This window comes from Geotrypetes seraphini, chromosome 6 (assembly GCF_902459505.1).
Source record: "Geotrypetes seraphini chromosome 6, aGeoSer1.1, whole genome shotgun sequence".
Classification (NCBI taxonomy): domain Eukaryota; kingdom Metazoa; phylum Chordata; class Amphibia; order Gymnophiona; family Dermophiidae; genus Geotrypetes; species Geotrypetes seraphini.
The window spans coordinates 219,582,710-219,604,703 of NC_047089.1; the positions used below are offsets into that span (position 1 = coordinate 219,582,710).

Consider the following 21,994-nt stretch of genomic DNA (forward strand, 5'->3'; position numbering starts at 1 on the left):
ATTGTGAAGGAACAGAATAGTTACCCAGCATACAGGATAATATAGAAAAGGCAGGGAATAGCTGGAAGTAACCACAAAAGAGCTAGAAACTTTAGAAAATCCTCTGTTGTAATGTAGTATCCAACTTTTAGCTTGAATGTGTAACATTTCTCCATACAGATTAGGAAAACTGCAAAAATCAATTGGTCAGGCATCCATCGAGTATCAATACTGCAATGCTTAATAACAGGAAAAAAATCCCTCTTCTCAAACCAAAACCTAGCTATGTCCTCAATGACCTACCTGCAACCTACAAGTTCTTCACTAGGATACAATGGGGCTCATTTCCAAAACAGATAAATGTCCAAAAAATGGCATAACATAACACTTGGATGGTTAAATCGCCAAAACATTTACATCATCATTTTTGAAACCTGTTTTCTAGATATTTTTCTATGCTGTTTGTCTGCTGTTTACCTAAATTCCAAGAGGATATGTTAGAGGTATGGTTTGGGTGAGACTAGGACAGGCTTAGGACCTGGATGTTTTATAAAATGTCTAATTATCGCTGCAAAACTTCCAGGGAACAATTTGGACGTTTGGGGCTAGACCTGTTTTGAAAACAAATAAGTGCCAAAAAGGTGCCCAAACTGATCAGATGACCACTGGGTAAATGTTAGTATGACCCCCCCTTCCTCCAGTAGTCATTGACGCCCTCCCACCAATGGCGTAGCGAGAGAAGTTAGCGCCCGGTATCATCATGCTGTGTGCCCCCCTTCTCTTATGTAAAGTCTACTGTGGTGCCCCTTAGGGTTCCCCACTGCTCTGCTGGCATTTCTGTGTGACCAGTCTGCTAAAAATGCTGGCCCATCCTACGTTCAAATGGCTTGTTTTGTGCATTTTGCATTTGGAAAGTTTGTTTCTTGAAAATGATCAAAAAAAGATAGAAATGGTAATGGATATATTGCGGCTTCGAATATGGTTATTTTCTCTATCTGGTTTTTGGATGCACATCCCAAAACATTCAAACTTGGTCTTAGACCTTATCTCTAAATGCCCGTCTATATAATCATATCAGTGCCAATCGCAAGGCAATAAAACAGAAAAGCAACTAGAAGTCATAGATATATAAGAGCCAAGTGATTATTCTGTACTGTGTATAGAGAGACGGAAGATTATCAAATATAAATAAATGCAATTAGAGATCAGGAAAATAAATACAGAAAATAACTTTTTTTTTTTTTTTGCATTGCTTATTGATCTGTAGGAAAAAGGTGAGGGGATGGGTTGGGTTTGGCCAAGATTCTGGTTTGTTAGGTCAATTAAGCATCATGGATCTGAGTGAATTAAGCGTGATGGAAAAGAAAGCCCACTTTGCTACTGTATGCTCTTTGACACAGAACAAGTATTAAAAGCACTAGCAGAAAATGTGAGTGAGCATGATCATTCCCAACATATCCCTTTTCAGGAGTGAGGTCCATCCCTGTCATGACACAAGGGAACTGACTTCTGGTTCTTCAGTGAATCTAGTTTTTCCCTCTGAAGCTCTGACCACGTTAAATCTTCTCTTCTTCAGGTAGTGTCTAAGGCGATAGCAAAGTCCATTGCTGATGGATTTTTCCATGGGGTGCTGCTGGCACAGCTATTACAGATGTAAGTATCATAGGATTCTTAATAGATCTCTTGTATACATAACTGTTAAATCATGACCTTATGAAACGAGTCTGCATGTGTGTTCTGGATTTCATTGTAGGTGCTGGAGCAATGTTTAGTTGAATTTCCTTAGTGTCCCCACCAGACCAGTTCATGACCTGCAGAATTCTGTGGTCTGCTGAAATAAAATCACGTCGGGGTCACCACTGAAGTAAAAGGCTGCTTACTTTACCTCACCGGGGATCTGTTGTGAAGGGAAAAAAAGCCTTTTACTTCACTGCCTTTATAGGACACTGCAACTCCCCAAGCTCAGTATTTCCAGCAATTGGAAGATGGATCTCTGTGTAGCACCTAGGCTGATCTGTTGAGGCTGTTTCTGCTCTGGTGAATTCGCTGGGAACAATGGGGGAACAGCATATCTGAGAAGTCCTTGCCTGTCTTGGGAATACCCAGGGAGGTCTGGGTCTCTTCCTCTCCCTTCATCTTTACCTTCACCTTATCCATTCCTTTTTGCTTCTTGCAAATGATCCTCTCTACTGATGCTTAGAAGGAACTGCATTTGTTTGTTTAAGCAGACAGGATATCTTGCACAAAAGCATAGCCTTATCACTGAAGTAGAGCTATCAAGGCTATCTCCCCCAGTTCCCAGGGAAGCCAAGTGTTAGGAGGCTCATTATTCTGCCGTGTGTGTTTGGAGAGTGCTCTTGGAGCCTTGCTGATGCCACCCCTTTCTAGGGAAACATAACATAACATTTGTATACTGCAAACCATGTGAATCCTTGCGGTTAACAACAGCAAAAAAAAGTTGAACATCAGGCAGCCAATTACAAGAGATATAAGATGGTCAGTTAGAAAAATTTATCGTACAAATAAGTTTTTAACGGCTTTCTAAAATTCTTATACGATGTAAAAGTAAGAAAGTCGATGGAGAATAGAATCCCAGATAGCTGCTGGATATGAAAGCAGTCTGTTATGAAATCTTTTGTAACGGCATCCTCTGACTGGTGGAAAATCAAACATTGTTCAAATACGCAAAGAACATCCAAAACTATAAAAGTTCAAATGATACACTAAATACACTGGAGCCATACCATGCATCACCTTATAGCATAATGTTACTTGATAGCTTACCACACACACTAACTAAGAGGAAGATTTCAAAGATGTCTTGTGGGAAATGTCCAAAGTTGGACTTAGACATCCTATTGAAAATGCCCCTCCATGTCTCTCCATCTTGCTGCACTGTATGCTTAGAATAGACTTCCTGAATAATTACATCAAGCTCTGTCTCTGGCTGTATTCAAATCTAGGTTAGAAACTCATCCTTTTGAGACTGTCTTTAACTCCTAACTTCTATTCACTTGTTCAGTACCCATGTCTGTTCTATCATTCCCATAAGTAATTCCCTAATCCCTTATTTGTCCTGTTTGTCTGCCTTGATTAGATTGTAAGTTCTGTCTAGCAGGGATTATCTCTTACATCTTTCGTGTACAGTGCTGCGTTGGTCTAGTAGCACTATAGAAATAAGTAGAAATAGTAGTAGTAGTAGTTTCTACTAGGTTGTTTACTTTTGTCAGAGTTAGTGTTCCAGCTATTTTCAAAAAGGAGGAAAAAGAGAGGTGTTGTGGTCTTTTCACTTTGAAGGAGTCTACTGTTTTGAACTTGGAGAGCCACACAGTGCCCTATAAGGGCAGAGCACACCATCCTATATTCTCTTTGTCCACCTGCTGTTCAGTAGACATAACTTGCAAGTCTTAGAATGGTCTGTTGGGACTAAAGAAAATTAGCAGGTAAGTCCTAATTCCCATATCTGTTCAGTTAAGGAAAGATTTATAGACAAGTAGCAAGGGGTAGATGAAAGAGCTGTGTGGGGGTGGGCCTTGGTACTGACAGCAGAGATGCTACAGGGCAGGAGTGAGAAACACTGGTGGAGGGCCTAAATAACTGGAATATCAGAGGATGGTGCAGGGGAAGAGTGGGGCATAAATATACAGAGTGATTAATCAGGGAATAAATGACTGGCTAATAACAAAGCTTGTTTCACAGAGCTGGCTCTGAATTTTCTCTTTTTTTTTTGTTTGTACTGTGGTGTTGAGCAGGTCTGAATTTGGTATTCTGAATGCCACTGCTATCCTGTCTGCCCTGGTGCGCCAGATCTCGGCCCCAGCTCTGTTAGAGCAGCTGGTGTTCTTCATACTAGGCACAGACAGGCAGCCAGAAGCTGCCTCCGACTTGCACCATCGTCATCCGCTGCGTGATCTTCTGATAGAACATTGCAATCACCTGTCAGATGAGGTGAGTCCTTATCTCTGTGGGAGTGGGACAGGCGGGGACATGCAGTGTCATTGCCAAGGCAGGAGGTTTGCTGTCCTTCCCTTCATCATACAGTAACTGATAACTACAAAAAAAAAAATATTTGGGGTCCAATATACGTAACTGGAGGAAACCCAATGTTCCCACTAAGCGGAGCACATGACCAATTGCTCATACATTATATGAGTGTTGCTTACAAAACTACTTACAAATCTGCTTTTTAGAACTTGTTGCTCACACAAAATAATGTTTAGAACTTGTTGCTCAAATGAAAAAAGTTTGCACACAGAGGATTGCCTATAATCTCATGAATGATTACAGTATACCATGCCATACATTTTTCTTCTATACCGTAAATTTCAGCTAGGATTCAATGCGGTTTACAAAAAGATTAAGAATTGAGGACATGAACATTGAATGAAGGATAGGAGGTAGGTTCCTAAGATTTTGTTATACAGTCATGTAAAAAATTAAGGACACCCCATGAAATATTCAGTTGTTTCTTAAGAAATGTTTACATATTGATGTCATATCTTTTTTTTATTTATCTCTGGAAAAGAAAGTGATGTAATTTTAGGTAAACAATAAACGTTTTCCTTGATTTACTCATGAAACAAAAGATATCCACAAAATGTGTATTCTAAGGAATAAATTAGGATGTCCCCCTCATATCCTCCCACTTAAACTGGCTCAAATGACACACAGGTGTATAATAAGTGCACATGATTAGAACATCGTTACTCAGCATTTTGAAGAAGGTATGCCCTACTTAAATCTCAGACATTTAGTTTGGTGTGCTCATGACACCTGCGGTGAGAGTGGACACCTGCGGTGAGATCAAAAGAGCTGTCTGAGGCCTTCAGAAAGAAGATTGTAGCAGCTTATAAGTCTGGTAAGGGATTTAAAAAGATCTCAAAAGAATTTGACATTAGCCATTCCACAGTCCGGAAAATAGTGTACAAGTGGAGGACTTTCCAAACAACTGTCAACATGCTCAGCTCTGGCCGTCCAAGCAAGTTGACCCCCAGAGCAGACCTCAAGATGCTAAAAGAAGTCTCCAAAAACCCTAAAATGTCATTATGGGACCTACAGCAGGCTCTTGCTACTGTTGATGTGAAAGTGCATGCCTCTACAAATTTAACTTGCATGGGAGGTGTGCAAGGAGGAAACCTTTGCTCTCTAAGAGAAACATCAAGGCCAGACTGAAGTTTGCCAAAGAGAACGTAGATAAACACCAGGACTTTTGGAATAGTGTTCTATGGACAGAGGAGTCTAAAATTGAATTATTTTGGCCACCAGAAAAGAGAACATGTTTGGCGTACACCAAATACAGCATTCTAGGAAAAGAACCTCATACCAAATGTGAAGCATGGAGGTGGAAGTGTCATGGTTTGGGGATGCTTTGCTGCAGCAGGACCTTGCCAGCTCACCATCATAGAATCCACCATGAATTCTACCATGTATCAGAGGGTGCTTGAGAAACACGTGAGACCATCGGTAAGAAAAGTAAAGCTAAAGTGGAAATGGACCCTGCAACACGTTAGTGACCCAAAACATACCATTAAATTCACCAAAGACTGGCTGAAAACTAAGAAATGGAGAGTCCTGGAGTGGCCAAGTCAAAGTCCTGATCTTTATCCTATTGAGATGCTGTGGGGTGATTTGAAACAGGCTGTACATGCAAGAAACCCCTGAAACATCTCACAGCTGAAAGAATTCTGCATTGAGGAGTGGGCCAAATTTTTCTCAGACCGATGTCAGAGACTGGTAGATGGCTACAAGAAGCGTCTCACTGCAGTTATTTCAGCCAAAGGGGATAATACTAGCTATTAGGGTGTAGGGTGTCCTAATTTATTGCTCAGTTAGAATACACATTTTTATGGATATCTTTTGTTTCATGAGTAAATCATGGAAAAATTTTGTTGTTTACCTGCAATTACATCACTTTCCTTTCCAGAGATTAAATTTAAAAAAAAAGATTTGACAGTGATATGTGAACATTTCTTAAGAAAGAACTGAATATTTCATGGGGTGTCCTAATTTTTTCACATGACTGTAGGTCCAAGGAAAAAAGGTGGGTCTTACATGTACAGCAACAGCTAATAAAGTGCCAAGCAGTCACAGAGATGAGCAGAAACTACAGAAAATATTACAAAACTGCTGATTACCATGGCAACTGTGACCTCAGTTATCATAATTTCTGGGATGTGATTCACACTTAGGAGTGTGATTCTGTGCCATCATACTGTATGTTTGTGTTGTGTGTATGTATTATTCTTCATGTCTTCCCTGACTACAGATCAGTATCGCCACACTCAGGTTGTTTGAAGAACTGCTTCACAAACCTCATGAGCACATTGTATGCAACCTAGTACTAAGAAACCTGGAGGGCCGAGGCTATGCTGTACGCCCTAGTGTGGGACAAGAGGAGACTAGCACGGTTGATTTGGAGCACTATCAGGATACTGAGTGAGTAGAGTTCTGTAATTCAACAGGGTGCAAAGCTCGCTGACTGCTATGCCTGTTATTGATTGGATGTATGACACTGGATTGCTGTGCCCACAGAATGATTTGTGGTAAGCAGGCTGCATGCATTGTGAACACTTCATTCAACCTACTCTTTGGTATTGGGGGTAGTTCAGTCACAGCCGTTGCATTTGATACACCTGCAGGGAGCTAGAAGAGGATCCGTACTTCACAGACGTATTCCCAGATACCAATTTCCTGGCTTGCAGTAACGTGCTTCAGTGCCCCAGACCAGCACCCATAAAATCAGACAAGAATGCAGAAACGAATCAAATTGTGAACAGGTAATTGTCGCTATTTGTTAGGTGTGTACTGTGTATCAGTCTAGGAATAGCCAGTGTTGGAGTATGAATTGATCTGGGAATAGGTGATCCTGGCTTGTTATTGAAATGTTATATTAGTGTTCTCTTAGGTCAAATTTGTGACTAACAGACTTTCCTGCCTCACCTGAAGCTCAGCCAATCAGGTTAGAGGACCCATTATATATAAAGACAAACTGCAGACCTCACAGAACACCCTGAAGAAAGTCACAGCTTGATGGCTGAAATGTCGGTTCTAACTACCCAGATGCATCGAGACCCAGACAACTGCAACAGATATTGTGATATTAGTATTTCTAGATCCTCTATTCCTGCTTTGGGAGATCAAACAGAAGGAGTTGCCTTAGTATGAACTGACAGTCTTAGAGGTGCAGAGGATTCAAATCCCATTTGAGTGCCTTTTAATTTTGGGCAGCTCACTTTGCCTCCATTGCCTCAGGTAGAAATTTAAACTGTAAGTCCTCTGGATACAGGGAAATACTTACAGCACCTGAATGTTATTCACCTTGAGCTACTACTGAAAAGGCATGAGTTAAATTCAAATCCTTCCCTAAAAAGCCCATAGGACTTCTGGCTTCTGTGCTGTACCAGTAGGGTGGCCTGTTACCGGCATTATGAGCAACTTTCTTTTCATTTTTAGAACTTGGGTGTCTTTTTATTTGTCCTGCAAATGGAATTAACCCAGTTCAATACATTTTTATAAACTGAATTAAGCCTCATGGAATAGCAGTTAGAATGTGGCTGTCCTTTAGGCATCCCACAGGTTCCATATTCATTTTTATGTGTTGAGACTTTACCCAAATCAATACTTCCTCAACCAGTCCTCTATTTGAAGAGCAGAACCAAATTCCTTTCAATGATGCTATATTGGGCTGTTACTTCCAGTATATTTTTAACTCCTGTGCAGCAATAACACTCTTTGTTACTGCATCTTTCTACTAGCTTCCTCTGTCTTGTTCCGGATGAGGCTAAAACACCACAGAGTGTGGAGGATGCTGGCTATGACACCTATGTCCATGATGCCCTGGGATTGGTAGGACCAGTTTACAACTTGTTTGCCTTTGTGTCATGTTTTATCATATTCCTTATGTGTGAAAATATAGTCACTTACCCTCTCTGATATCGCCCTGCCTTCTTAGAACATGCCCATGTAGCAAACACTTCCTCACTGCACACACTTAGACACTGATCCAATGCTCCACTCATTCCCCCTGCACAGTTCTCTGGTTAAAATTCCATCCCCCATTCCATGCAAGTTTCACTCCCAGGGTTCAGTTTCCTTCCTGGTGGATTATTTTTGTACAACTTACATACACATTCTGTACCAAATTTTTGTCTGCCCCATGCACATCCAGTCCTCCCTCTGCCCACCTTCTATGGTATTCCTCCCCCCCCCTGCTTTCTGTCCATTCCACCTAAAAAAAAGTCTTACCATACAAACTTTCTTTTTGTTTAATTTATATTTTATTGCTATGTAACATATTTCACAAGAGAAATCTTGCTCAAGAAATACAGACAGAAATATCATAGAAGGGAAATATGATAAAGTATCTGAATGTGAAACTACTTAGGATATAAGTGGTATATAAATACATAAATAAATTAAATTAAACAGTAAACATTCACTAAATCTTCCTTAGACCACAATAATTGAAGGAGGAAAGGTCACGATAGAGCGAAGAGAAACTCAAAAAAGAGAAAAAAATTATAAATCAAGAATAGGCTTAACAGCTGAATTCCCTGTTCCCCAATTATTGTTCCATACTAACTAAACTTTTCCAGCTGCCAATTTCTTCAAATCAAGGGAGGCTAGTAACTGTTCAGGGGCAAAAAATAAATAAATTTCAAACCCAAATATTTAACCATACATTTACATGGATAACCATACAAACTTTCTTATCTTTGCTTTGCATGTCATTAGATGCTAAAAAGTACTTCTGTAGCGCCTGGTAGACTGGTATAGTCCTTACGAATGTGTTATATACCTCACTGCTACCAGCTGGTGGAGACTCAAGAAGTCTTCCTCAGTCTCCACCTGCTGGTAGCAGTGAGGTATATAATACATTCGTAAGGACTATACCAGTCTACAGTCTAACAGAAAGAAAATTAGCAGGTAAGAACCTAATTTCTCCTTTATTGTGGTAGGGCAAGAGTTTTAAGCCATTCCTCTTTCAGCAGTGAATGATATCTGGTTTTCTTTTCACTACCATTCACTAGTTTCATGAATGTCGTGCCAATGTCTCCACCTGGAACTGGCCACAGACACCACGACCTCTGGAAGTGAGGGACATGGAAACTAACTTTTATGAAGGCCACTTCCTGAAGGTTCTCTTTGACAGGATGTTGGGGATCCTTGACCAGGTACAAGAATGCAGAGACATCTTCCTCTTTCCTTTAAATTATAATACCTTAACTGTGTTTCTGTTACATATACACAGGAGTCTGTACATTAGGTGATCAATCCATGCTCGTGAACCACTTGCAAAAGGGTGTCAATCACATCTTTCAGCTCCTCCCCTTCACCAGTGTAGTATAGCTCCCTCTTCAGTTTTTCCTTCTGAGGTGAACCAAGAAGAGGTGTTCTGATCTGCTTTGTTTGTTTTTTATTATTTTCAGGTCTTTTTACTCTGTTTTGGGGATGGTTTGGTGCCAGAGGACTCCATATTTAGGGCTACTCTGCCTGAGAGAGAACACAGACTCCACAAGGGCAAACTGCAGCTTGTAGAGCAACCCCCAGGCGTACCTACTGAGCCAGCATTCTTTGTGTTATTTCGAGGCTCAGAGTCCGCTCCCCTTGGAGCCTGCTTGCCTTCTGATTTATTAGAGACTTGAGCGCAGGCTGTGGGGCCCCTGTGTGAATCCCTTTGGGTTTCAGGGAGCCTGCTGCATTTTATTCTACTCCTGTTGCACCACGAGGATTTGTGGGAGGTTAAGCCTTCAGTTGATTCCATTCCAACTGGCAGCCCAAAGATTTCCAGGTCTGGTCTGTTCCAGAAGGATTCAAGGCACAAAGTTCTCTCCACTTCAGTTAGGCTGAAGCAAAGCTGACATAGGCAGACCAGCAGCAGCAGCAGCAGCAGCACTATGAGTAAAGCCCATTATTCCCTATGGGGAAAATCAGATGAGGTTTGAGTTTAAAGTTGAATTTAAGAGTTTCTGGAGCCAGAGGTAGGGTCCCCCACCTCCAAATCCCCTTTCACTGAGTTTTCTAAGCTTTCAGGGGAAGCCCCAATGTGCTGTTTTTGGTGTGATTTTTCTAGTGGTGGCCATCTTGGATCTTAAACAATCTTTTTTTTCTAAAGCCCCCATCTTCCTCAAAACCCCATGATTTGACTCAAAATTGACTAGAATGGGCTCCTCAGGCTGTTCTGCCCTTATATTTATTTATTTGATATTTTAGCCCACTATCATCATGCCAGTTTTGTGCTGGAAGGTTGACTGAGGAGTGTCTAAGTACCACATGCTGCAGCACACGCAAGAGAGGGGTGGGAGCCTTGAGCTTAGCCTCCTCTGAGTCCACTAGGACTGGGGAACCACTGAGGGTACATGTGGTAGGGAGAAAATCTCTTCTGGAGCCCTCAAATAGTGAACGCAAATGCACTGATACTGCGAAGCCCTAGAGAAGCCAATCTGAGGTCTTGCAGGGGTCCTTGGGGCCTCCTGTTCAAGGATTTACTCCAGAATTTGTGAATCTTCTGTTGAAAGCTTATTTGACAGGCACTGAACACACTGTGCTGCCTGGGGGCATCCCTGTATCAGACCAGGGAGAGCTGCCTCTTCTGGAGGTCTCTCTGTTGCGGAGGAAGCCGGCTCCCATCCTGTGTGACGAAGCGGAGTAGCACTGGAAGTATTGGAGATCAGACTCCATGCCTTTATTTTCTCAGGGCTCAGTTTCATTCCTGGTGGATTCCGCTTCCTGGTCAGGAACTGGAAGTCAAGAGGCAATTGCTGCTCTCGACCAGGGAGATGATCCATCAGTGAGGCGACTGTTCAAGTCAGCTACTGTCCCATATGTTATTCTGGATGTGGTCAGAGAGTTGAAGTTGGAGCCTCAGCAACTTTCTACCTCACATTGCATGGTCAGGCACAAATGCTCAGACCACCTTTTTTCCCTTGTATCCAGACATCACCTTGCTGGTCATGGAGTAGTGGGATGCCCCAGAAGGCTCCCTGAAGGTGGCAAAAACTATGTTCAAACTTTATCCTGTTGCTTTGGAATTTCGTCAGCTGAAGGTGGATTCCACCATGGCTCAAGTAACTAAGCGTACCTCCCTCCCTAGTGAGGGAGGAGTGGTGTTAAAGAATGTGCAAGATCACAAGGTGGATGTGCTTAAGAGGCAATTTAAAGCGTTAGCTTTGGGGATCAAAGCTGCAGCAGCAGCCTTATTCATGGCATGTGCTTGCCACACCAGGTTATGGCGAAGTCCAGCTGAAGAGGAGGACGTTTGCCCCCAGCTGATGCTGGAGGGGGTGGATTATGTGGAAGATGCTCTGTTTGACATTATTAGAGTCAGGAGCAAGGTAACAGGTTATGCTATTGCTGCTCACTACATGCTTTGGATCAGATGATAGGCGGGCGATTCAGCTTCCAAAGCTACCTTAAGCAGACTGCCTTTCAAAGGGCAGAAGCTATTTGGTAAGGGCCTCAACCTTATGGCCAATATGGCAGATCGTCGCCCCATTATCTGCCTGATAGCAGACCTCACCGACCTCCTGGGGGAGGCCAAGACAATTTTTGTCCCCTGTGATGTTCTCGCCAATTTTATGCAGGTTCTTCTGTTCATAGATCTTATCAGGGGTCCAGACAGCGGTTTGACAATTCTAGACACCAGCAACCCTCAGGGCACATTCTCCAAGAAATCACAGTGACACCAGGTTGACTGTCATGCTCCCGCACATAGGCGGGAGACTGTTGGCATTCTGGAGGGAGTAGGAGCGAAATCCTTGGACCACTGGATTCTAAATATTATTTGAGAGGATCACAAACTAAATTAAAACTTAATTTTATAGACTGGGTCTTCAACCAAAAGGTGCTCGACTCGGTTTACAATAATATAATGTAAGTATAGTACATAAATATGGAAGAAGAATGTAATCTAGAATGGCTTAATTTCCAAAGTGTTTAGTAAACAAGAAAGTTTTCAGAGCTTTCCAAAATAAAACGAAGAGGCCTAGACTTCTAAGTAACTCCTTCCAGAGCTCAGTTAGTTTGAAAATGAAAGAGTGGCTGAATCTCTTGAAAGTTCTGTTTTTACCCCTAAGGGAAGGAAATGTAAGTTTTAATTTATTTGAACTCCTATTTATCAACTCTCCAGCCAGCTGGCTAGGAAAAGAGGTCAGGGTACGAGTGACAATGCAAAGCCTATTGAACATTCAAGCCTTAGAACCAGTTCCTGCCAAGCCAGGCCACAGACCCTGCTGACTGAGAGATATGCCGCAGATTCTTACCTCTAACAACTTTTGCACTCCTGCTTTGGATTGATACTTCCTCTTCAATGCCAAAACGAAGAGGTCGTAGTGCCGCTGGAGCCTCGTGGCAGCATGAAGCAATGACGTTTGGCAACATTGAGGAGCTTCTGCGGCGTAACCAGGAGACATCGTGGGTGTCAGCAGTCCCACTGGAGAAGCAGCGGAGAGGCGAGACGGAAGCGATTTCCCTGGGCTTGGAGATAACGTTGAGCCCCGACGCCAGAGCACCTCCCCCTCCTCCTCAGATCACCACCTCCCCACGAGTGGAGGTACTTCCAGAGGGTGGACAGTATTCTCCCTCGGAGACCATGAAGAACATGGAGGAGAGTATGGAAATTAACTCTCTACATTTGCAGGAGAGTTTGGTGGAATCTTAGAGTTCAGCAGCTCTAGGGGTAAACTGAATCCTGGGTAGTGCTGTTCAAGAGAGGATGCCAACTGGTGAGATTTCTTATTCTATAAATGTTTCCTATATGATAGAAAAACCCAGAGAGGTAACTTTGGATTCTCTTTGGGATCTTGTGGCAAACTTGGCAAAGTCAATTAAACCCCAGCTGAAACAGTTGGAAGATAAATTTAATGCCCAAGAAACTTCTGTTAAAAATATGAAAGCTGAAATAGATGATACAAAAAATTCCTTAGTGAATATCCATCAAGAACTGAAAGTATCTAAACAGATTAGAGAAACATTAATTAAGGACAACACTAACTTGAGAAGAAAGCTGGAATCCCTAGAAAATTTTTCTCATAATAACAATCTTAAATTGATTAACTTTCCAAGGTTTGCAACAATAACTCCAAGGGATATAGTGAAACATTACATGATGGAAATTTTGGAAATCCCTGAGGATATGTTGCCATCACTTACTCAGGTTTATTATTTACCTATCAAAAGAGATGAACAATTACAATCACAAGAAGGGGACCAGCAACCACTTGATGTTTCAGCAATGTTGGAACTTTCTGATGCAGTATTGGCTAAATTGGCCTTAGCACCAGATAAAAACTGGCTGCTTAGGCTTTTCTTAAAAATAGACAAAAAATTTTTTGGGACTTAAGATATTAATTTTTCCAGATCTGGCACAGGATATACATAAAAAGAGATGCAAATTTCTCCTTTTAAAACCAGGTGGGGTGACTTTTTTTCTCTGTCACCCATGTAAATGTGTGATACAATACTGTATGAAAAAATGTTTTCTTTGATCCGAGCCAGATGACAACATTCTTGTCTACAGCACCCCAGGTTGAAGGGGAAATATGAGGACTGTTATAATTATTTGTTATCCTGTCTCAGCCAATGGTCCTGTTTTTCCTTTATATAGCAACTTTGTTAAATTTCCTTATTTCTTGCATTTTATACCTTGGTTCCTAATTGTGGACTTGAGCTGAAGTTAAGCTGAAGTAATTTTCCTATTTGATATTTGATGTTAACTTGAATATTCTTTATTGGCTTATCTTTATCTTTCTGTACAAGTGGATATTTGATTTGTAATTTAAAAATGATAAATAAATAAAATTTTAAAAAAAGAATCAGTTCCTAAAGAAGAATCGGGCGCTGGCAGATACTCCATATACTTCATAGTGCCCAAGAAAGACACCTAAAGACTGGACCAAAGTCCATAAATGCGGTGCTGAGAGTACCGCACTTCCACATGGAAACGGTTCAGTCCGTCATTGCGGCAGTGGCTCCGGGGGAATTACTAGCCTCCCTAGATCTGATGGAGTCATACCTTCAAATTCCTATTTTCCCGGACCACAGGAAATACCTGAGATTTCATGTTCTTCAACGGCACTTTCAATTTGCAACCCTACCCATTGGTCTGGTGACGGCCCCACGCACCTTCACCAAGGTGATGGTGGAGGTCATAGCAGGATGGGAATACAGGTGCACCCATACCTGGACAATTGCCTGATCAAAGTGCCATCAAGGCCAGAGGGTGAGCATACAGTACAACTAGTGCGTATCCTACAGAATCTGGGCTGAATTGTCAACTTCAATAAGAGTCACCTAGAGCCAACCCATTGCTTGGAGTATTTGGGGATATGCTTCAACATGTCAAAAGGCCACATCTTTCTTCCCGAGCCATGCAAATAGAAGCTCAGGAAGCTGATTTTGGATCTCTTAATGCTGAATCCCACAGCCTGGCATTACCTTTAGGTTCTGGGTTTGATTGAGCCACCCTGGAGGTAGTTCCGGTAGTTCCCTGGGTGAGAGCGCATATGTGCCCTCTTCAGGATGTTCTGCTCTCAGCTGGTCCCTGCAGAGGCATTCCATATAGCAGCAGCTTCCCTGGACAGGGAAGGCGAGGAACAATTTGCATTGGTGGCTCCAAGGGGACACCTTATCAAAAGGCATACCCCTCCAAATCTCATGGGTGACCCTAACGACTGACACCAGCCTGTTCGGCTGGGTAGCTCATTGTGGCAGTCATCTGGTACAGGGCCAATAGTCTTTTCCACAGAGAAAGTGGTCTTTTCCACAGAGAAAGTGGTCTATAAATCACCTGGGACTCTGAGCCATTTGTCTAGTGCTAAGGGCAGTGAAACAGTATCTGGAAGGAAAAGCAGTCAGAATGTTCTCCGACAATGCCACCATGGAAGCATACATGAACAGACAGGGGGGCACCAAAAATGCTCCATTATGTGTGGAGGCTCAGATATTGTTCAAGATATTGTTCATGTGGGTGGAAGCCCATCTTCAGGCACTTTCAGCAGCCCATGTAGTGGAAGTGGACAACATGTAGGCCAACTTTCTCAGCTGGTAGGCTCTAGACCCAGGGGAGTGGTCCTTCTCCCAAAGAGTGTTCAGTCTCATAGTTCAATGCTGAGGAAGGCCAGAGATGGACTTGATGTCATCAACCAAGAACATAAAAGCGAAACATTTTTTACAGCTGGCGAGGTGAACTGGGAAGCGCAGGGCTGGATACGTTAGTTCAACCCTATCTGGAAGAGAGGCTTCTATATATATTTCCCCCGTGGGCCATGGTGGGACGGGTCATCCGCAGATTCGCTTCTCACTCAGGACTTGTGATCTTGGTAACCCCAGACTTGGCATGCAGATCTGGTGCGTCTCCAATGAGACAGATGCCTCAAGCTACTGGTTCACTTGGGGCTTCTCAGTCAGGGTCCAGTTCCCATGGAGAACCCAGATTGCTTTGATCTTATGGCATGGCTATTGAGCACATGCTCTTTGACCCGCAAGGGATTTGGAAGTAGTCATTGCTACTCTTCTTTGAGCTAAGAAGCCATAAACATGTGCAGCCTTTGCTAAGGCCTGGAAGCTTTCCAGCTCTGGTGTGCCAAAGATCAGGTTGAGACTAAGGTAAGTAAACACCGATCTGGGTCAGGGGAGAGTATACACACTTTCGAGTCTGGGGTTAGCTCTAATCTAATCTAAACCTTAAGTTTATATACCGCATCATCTCCATAAGTATGGAGCTCGACACGGTTTACAAGAACTTAGATAGTAGGCAGAGAAGAAGAAAAAGGATTACATGAACTTATGTGTAGAAGGGAGGAGAGAAAGGGGGGGGAGGATAGAGTTACAATTTGATGAAAAGCCTGGTTTTCAGTTGTTTGCGGAATAATTGAAGGGAGTCCAGGTTCCGCAACGGGATGGTGAGGTCGTTCCAAAGACCTGTGATTTTGGAGAGAAGGGATTTTCCCAGTTTGCCTGCGTAGTGGATGCCGCGTAGAGAGGGGAAGGCTAGTTTATACCTTTGGGCAGTTCTGGAGGAGTCGGGATTGGAGGAGTTGAAGGATAGCGGGATAAGAGGAGGGAGGATGCCGTGAATGATCTTAAAAGCCAGGCAGGAACATTTGAAATGGATTCTGGAGATTATTGGGAGCCAGTGAAGTTTGGCAAGGAGTGGGGAGGCATGGTCAGATTTGCGTTTTGAGAAGATCAGTTTGGCTGCAGTATTCTGGATTAGTTGGAGTCTTAGAAGACTTTTTTTTTGATAGATTTAGGTAGATGGCGTTGCAGTAATCTAGTTTGGAGAGGATGATCGATTGGACAAGGATGGCAAAGTGTTGTTGGCTGAAGTAGGATCTAACTTTCCTCAGCATGTGGAGGCTGAAAAAGCATGATTTTGCCAAGGAATTGAGGTGGTCATTGAGGGAGAGAGAGGAATCGATAATGATGCCAAGGACCTTGGATGAGAAATCGAGTTGTAGTGTATCGCCTGTGGGTAGTGCGAAAAGGGTGGGCAGATGTTCGAGTTTTGGGCCGAGCCAGAGTAATTTTGTTTTTGATTCGTTTAGTTTCATCTGCACCGAGAGGGACCATGCATTATAATTCTGGGTCACATTGTAATTCTGGGTCTAAGGGGAGTACACATTGTAATTCTGAGTCTAGGGGGAGTACACATTGTAATTCTGGGTCTAGAGGGAGTACACATTGTAATTCTGGGTCCAGCGAGAGAACACACAATGCAAATTGTACTAAAGGAGTTCAAGTAGCCCAAGCAGGAATACCCCCACAGGGTACACACATTTCCGAGTCTGGGATAGGAACACACTGTAGTTTTGGGTCTGGGGAGTCCGGGATAGGTGCACGTTGTAACTCTGGGTCTAGGGAAAGTACAAAACATGCGAATAATGCTAAAGGTGTCCAAGTAGCTCAAGCGGGAACATCCCCACTGAGACGTAACAAACATACAACATGGAGGGCTATGTACGTAAACGCCCACAGTCTGGGAAACAAGATCCTGGAATTAGAAACAGAAATGAGGAATGCCGACCTGGATGTGGTGGCAATATCTGAGACCTGGCTCACGGACTCCCACGGGTGGGACATGGTCATACCGGATTACAACTTGCTTCGCCGGGACAGAGAGGGCAAAATGGGAGGAGGTGTAGCATTATATACTAAAGATGACATTAAGGTCACCAGAATTACAGATGTCCACTACACTGGGGAATCCCTTTGGGTAAATTTGGCCAGAGGGAAGGACAAATGCCTGTATCTTGGTGTAATATACAGACACCCAAGACAACAGGATGACCTAGATATGGAATTAATTGGAGATATAGAGAATATCACCTTGCGTGGGGACACAGTATTGTTAGATGACTTCAACATGCCTGATGTGGATTGGGACACGCTTTCCTCTGCTTCCGGCAGCAGCAGGAGGCTATTAAACTCTATGAAGGGAGCAAGACTCAGGCAACTGGTGTTGGAACCAACAAGGGATCAGGCAATTCTGGACTTGATACTTACCAATGGAGAAAGTGTCACAGAGGTCTCGGTGGGCGACACATTGGCATCCAGTGACCACAAAATGGTATGGTTCAATCTCAGGAAAGGTTTCACTAAATCTACCACACTGACCAAAGTCCTCAAATTCAAGGACACAAACTTCAAAGAAATGTGAGACTTTGTTCACCAGGCGCTACAAAGCCAAGCAGAAACCGATAACGTGGAAGAAATGTGGTCGAATTTGAAAGCCACCATATAAGAAGCAACAAACCGCTATGTTAAATCAGTAAGTAAACGGCGAAGGAACAATAAGCCACAGTGGTTCTCTGCAGAGATTTCGGACCTCATCAAGGAGAAGAAAAAAGCATTCATCTCTTACAAACAATCAGGGAAACAGGACTCTAGGGAAGTCTATCTGGCCAAGTCAAAAACCGTCAAAACAGCAGTTAGGGAGGCCAAATTCCGCATGGAGGAGTCTCTAGCGAAGAACATCCAGAAAGGAGATAAATCCTTCTTCAGGTATATCAGTGCAGAAATAAGAACTCAGGTGGGATAGTACGTCTTAGGAAACCAGATGGAGACTATGTAGAAGCGGACTCGGAAAAAGCCCAACTGTTAAATGAATACTTCTGCTCAGTCTTCACCCGCGAGGCACCAGGACTCGGCCCTCAGCTACAGACAAGGGTTGATGCAGATGACCCATTTAGTAATTTCGAGTTTACACCCAGCGGTGTCTACTGCGAGCTGCCAAAGCTTAAGGTTAACAAGGCAATGGGGTCTGACAACCTACACCCCAGGGTACTCAGGGAGTTGTGTGATGTCTTGGCAGAACCGCCATCCGCGCTCTTCAATCTCTCCCTTAGTACGGGTAATGTCCCATTGGACTGGAAGACGGCTAACATCATTCCACTCCACAAGAAAGGCTCCAAGATGGAGACAACAAACTATAGACCGGTGAGTCTGACATCAATAGTGTGCAAACTAATGGAAACTCTAATCAAATGCCAATTGGATACGATCCTGAATGAGGAGAATCTACGGGATCCCCGTCAACATGGATTTGCTAAGGGGAGATCCTGCCAATCCAATCTGATCAGCTTCTTTGACTGGGTGACAAGGAAGCTGGATGTTGGGGAGTCCCTGGACATCGTATACCTGGACTTCAGTAAAGCATTCGATAGCGTACCACACCGCAGGTTGCTGAACAAGATGAGTTCTATAGGATTGGGCGACACATTGACAAAATGGGTTGGGAACTGGCTTGGAGGTAGGCTTCAGAGGGTAGTGGTGAACGGCACCCCTTCCGAAATGACGGAGGTAATCAGTGGAGTGCCGCAGGGCTCAGTCCTGGGCCCGATCCTATTCAACATCTTTATAAGAGACTTGGCAGAAGGGCTGCGAGGTAAAATAACATTATTCGCCGATGACACCAAACTAAGCAATGTAGTGGGCAAAAGTACAACAGACATAAATTCAATGTCTGACAACATGATGCACGACCTACTCCTACTGGAGCGTTGGTCTAGGTCCTGGTAACTCAGCGTCAATGCTAAAAAAAGTAAAGTCATGCACCTGGGCAGCCAAAATCCATGCAAGACTTACACCCTTAATGGCGAAATCCTAACAAGAACTGAAGCAGAAAGAGACTTAGGGGTGATCGTCAGTGAGAACATGAAGACTGCCAATCAAGTGGAGCAAGCTTCATCCAAGGCAAGGCAAATCATAGGTTGCATACGCAGGAGTTTCGTCAGCCATAAGCCTGAAGTCATTATGCCATTGTATAGATCCATGATGAGGCCCCACCTGGAATACTGTGTGCAATTTTGGAGGCCGCATTACCGTAAGGATGTGCTGAGACTGGAGTCGGTCCAGAGAATGGCCTCGGGACTCAAGGATCTCCCGTACGAGGAACGGCTGGATAAGTTGCAGCTGTACTCACTCGAGGAATGCAGAGAGAGGGGTGATATGATCGAGACATTCAAGTATCTCACGGGCCGCATCAAGGTGGAAGAAGATATCTTCTTTTTCAAGGGTCCCGCGGCAACAAGGGGGCATCTGTGGAAAATCAGGGGCGGGAAACTGCACGGGGACACCAGGAAATTCTTTTTCACTGAAAGGGTGGTTGATCGCTGGAATAGTCTTCCACTTCAGGTGATTGAGGCCAGCAGCGTGCCTGATTTTAAGGCCAAATGGGATAGACACATGGGATCTATTCACAGAGAAAGGTAGGGGAGGGTCATTGGGGTGGGCAGACTAGATGGGCCGTGGCCCTTATCTGCCGTCTATTTCTATGTTTCTATGAGCCTTTCACAGTGTCAATTCCTGTGATCCTGGCATTTCTTCAAACCAGATTAGAAAAGGGCCTAGCGGTGGTGTCTCTCAAGGTCCTGGTGGTGGGCCTCTTCAGAGCTCAAGGGGGAAAACAATCCCTGGAATCTCTCACCCTGATGTGACCTGGTTCTTGAAGGGAGCACTCAGGTTGCAGCCTCCCGTATACCAGCCTTTTACATAATATCATTCTGAAGGGCCTGTCTAAGCCTCCATATGAGCCTCTCCAAGAGACGTTGCTTCTGGGACCTCATGGTGAAGATGGTATACCAAGAGACAGATCTTGGAACTGCAGGCTTTTTCCTGCAGAGAGCCCTTCCTAAGGATCTCAGAGGCTGAGATTTCTCTGCGCATGTACCTTCTTTCCTACTGAAGGTTGTCTGTCTTTCATGTCAACCAAGAGGTTCGTTTACCCGCTTTTTATCCTACAGGTTCGACCAAGCAAGATGTGATATTACAAAGGCTGGATGTGCAAAGAATTTTACTCCACTACTTTGAAAGGAAAAATTAGTTTCGCTTTTACAGCCATCTTTTTTTCCTAACCAGTCAGTCTAGATGAGGCAGACCAGCTTCCAAGGCTTCTATCGCCAGATGTATTCGCATGGCAATTTCATCAGCATACATTGGCTGTGGCAAACAGCCACCTATTTCCGTCAAAGCTCATTTGATCAGAAGTGTGGCATCTTAATGGGTGGAGTCCTGGGCAGTTTTAACCAATGAGATCTGGTTTACAAGGTTTTACAGAGTGGATGTATTGGCTCTTGCGAATGTCGCTTTTAGGTCCTCAGTCTCGCAGGCAGGCTCATCTGTCCCTCCCTAGACGTCTGGCACTGCTTTGGTATGTCACCTAATGTACAGACTCCTGTTTATATGTAACAGAATGAAAGATTAGGTTCTTACCTGGATAATCTTGTTTCTGTTAATATACACAGGAGCGGACTCCTGGACACAATGGACCACTGGTTTGACCCAGCAGCGGCAATTCTTATGTTCTTATGTTAACTCACCTAGAATTCTAATTAATAAGGATTTAACAGGATATAAGATTGCACATAACATAACAGTATACATGAGGGGAATTTGCATGTAGTATCTCCTTTGTGTGAAAATCTTTCTCATGCATATTCATTATTGATATCCTGAAAAACTGATTAGCTGGGTGTGTACACGATCTGTGCCTTATGATATATTTTTTTAACTTTTATTTGGTATTTATATACCGCCTATTAATACTGACCCCAGCTCAGCTATTTCCTCTTTTTTTTTTTTAATCTTTATTAAATTTTCAAACAATTATGCATGCAAATAATTCATGTACATATAATATTACAAGAAAAGCACAATAAACTTACAGATATTAATAAGCAATTATTTCCCCCATCCCACCTAGTAATAAAGAAAATAATACCCACAAAAAACTACCTAAAAAAAAAATCCCCGAATCAATCCCAATGCAAACCCCTCCCACCCTGGATGTGTATGTTTAAAGGTCAGTAAAATAAAGTTAGTTATCTTTCCTTACAAAATTTAGCCAATGGCTTCCAAACATCCAGAAATTTGCTGTAACTTCCCTGCTTTATAGCCATTTCTTCTTCATTTGTGCTTTGTTAGGGCTGTGGCCTATCAGAATCTCTTTCATTGTTTTCCACTATTATTCAAACTTATTCACATCCGTGTAATTAAAAAAATCCTCTTATTACTTTGGTCTTCACTCCCAGTTTTTTAGGGCTACCAACTGATCAGGTTTTCAGGCTATCCCTAATAAATATGCATGAGAGTTTTTTTGTTTGCCTTCTTCCTCCATGGTATTCACATTTCACTCATTATATTCATTAGAAATAGCCTGAAAACCTGACCAGTTGGTGGCCCTTAAAGACTCCACCTGCTGAAGATTGAGAACAGACTGATTGTAGATGGGACTGTACAGCCCACTTGTGCTACTGCCAAAAGTCATTATGCCTCAATCTCCAGCAGGAGGACTGGATTCTCAAAACTTACCATGCCTGTAATGATGGTTATTAAACCAGTTCCAGCTTTTAGCATGCCAGTATTTTACTGTCCGATTATCAGAACGGCACACTGTGGTGTTTTTCTGAGCTTCCTAGCGGCCTCTGACTCTGCATGCAAATGTAGTACAACGAGGTCATTACTATTAAAATGTTAATAAAATGGACTCATTAATATTTAAATGAGCACTCTGGGCGAT

At 43.1% G+C, this 21,994-nt stretch overlaps 1 protein-coding gene across 3 annotated transcripts in view; it reads left to right on the plus strand.

Moving 5' to 3' along the window:
- FAM160B2 (family with sequence similarity 160 member B2) overlaps positions 1-21,994 on the plus strand; it is a 52,062-nt gene that overhangs the window by 27,154 nt on the left and 2,914 nt on the right. For 2 of the 3 annotated variants that reach the window (XM_033950062.1, XM_033950061.1), the window contains 6 exons: positions 1,556-1,632; positions 3,732-3,927; positions 6,245-6,414; positions 6,618-6,755; positions 7,734-7,824; positions 9,009-9,152. In XM_033950062.1, the coding sequence (XP_033805953.1) occupies positions 1,556-1,632; positions 3,732-3,927; positions 6,245-6,414; positions 6,618-6,755; positions 7,734-7,824; positions 9,009-9,152 (816 nt within the window). The remainder of the gene's footprint in view (positions 1-1,555; positions 1,633-3,731; positions 3,928-6,244; positions 6,415-6,617; positions 6,756-7,733; positions 7,825-9,008; positions 9,153-21,994) is intronic. The other variant, XM_033950063.1, reaches the window with a different exon arrangement.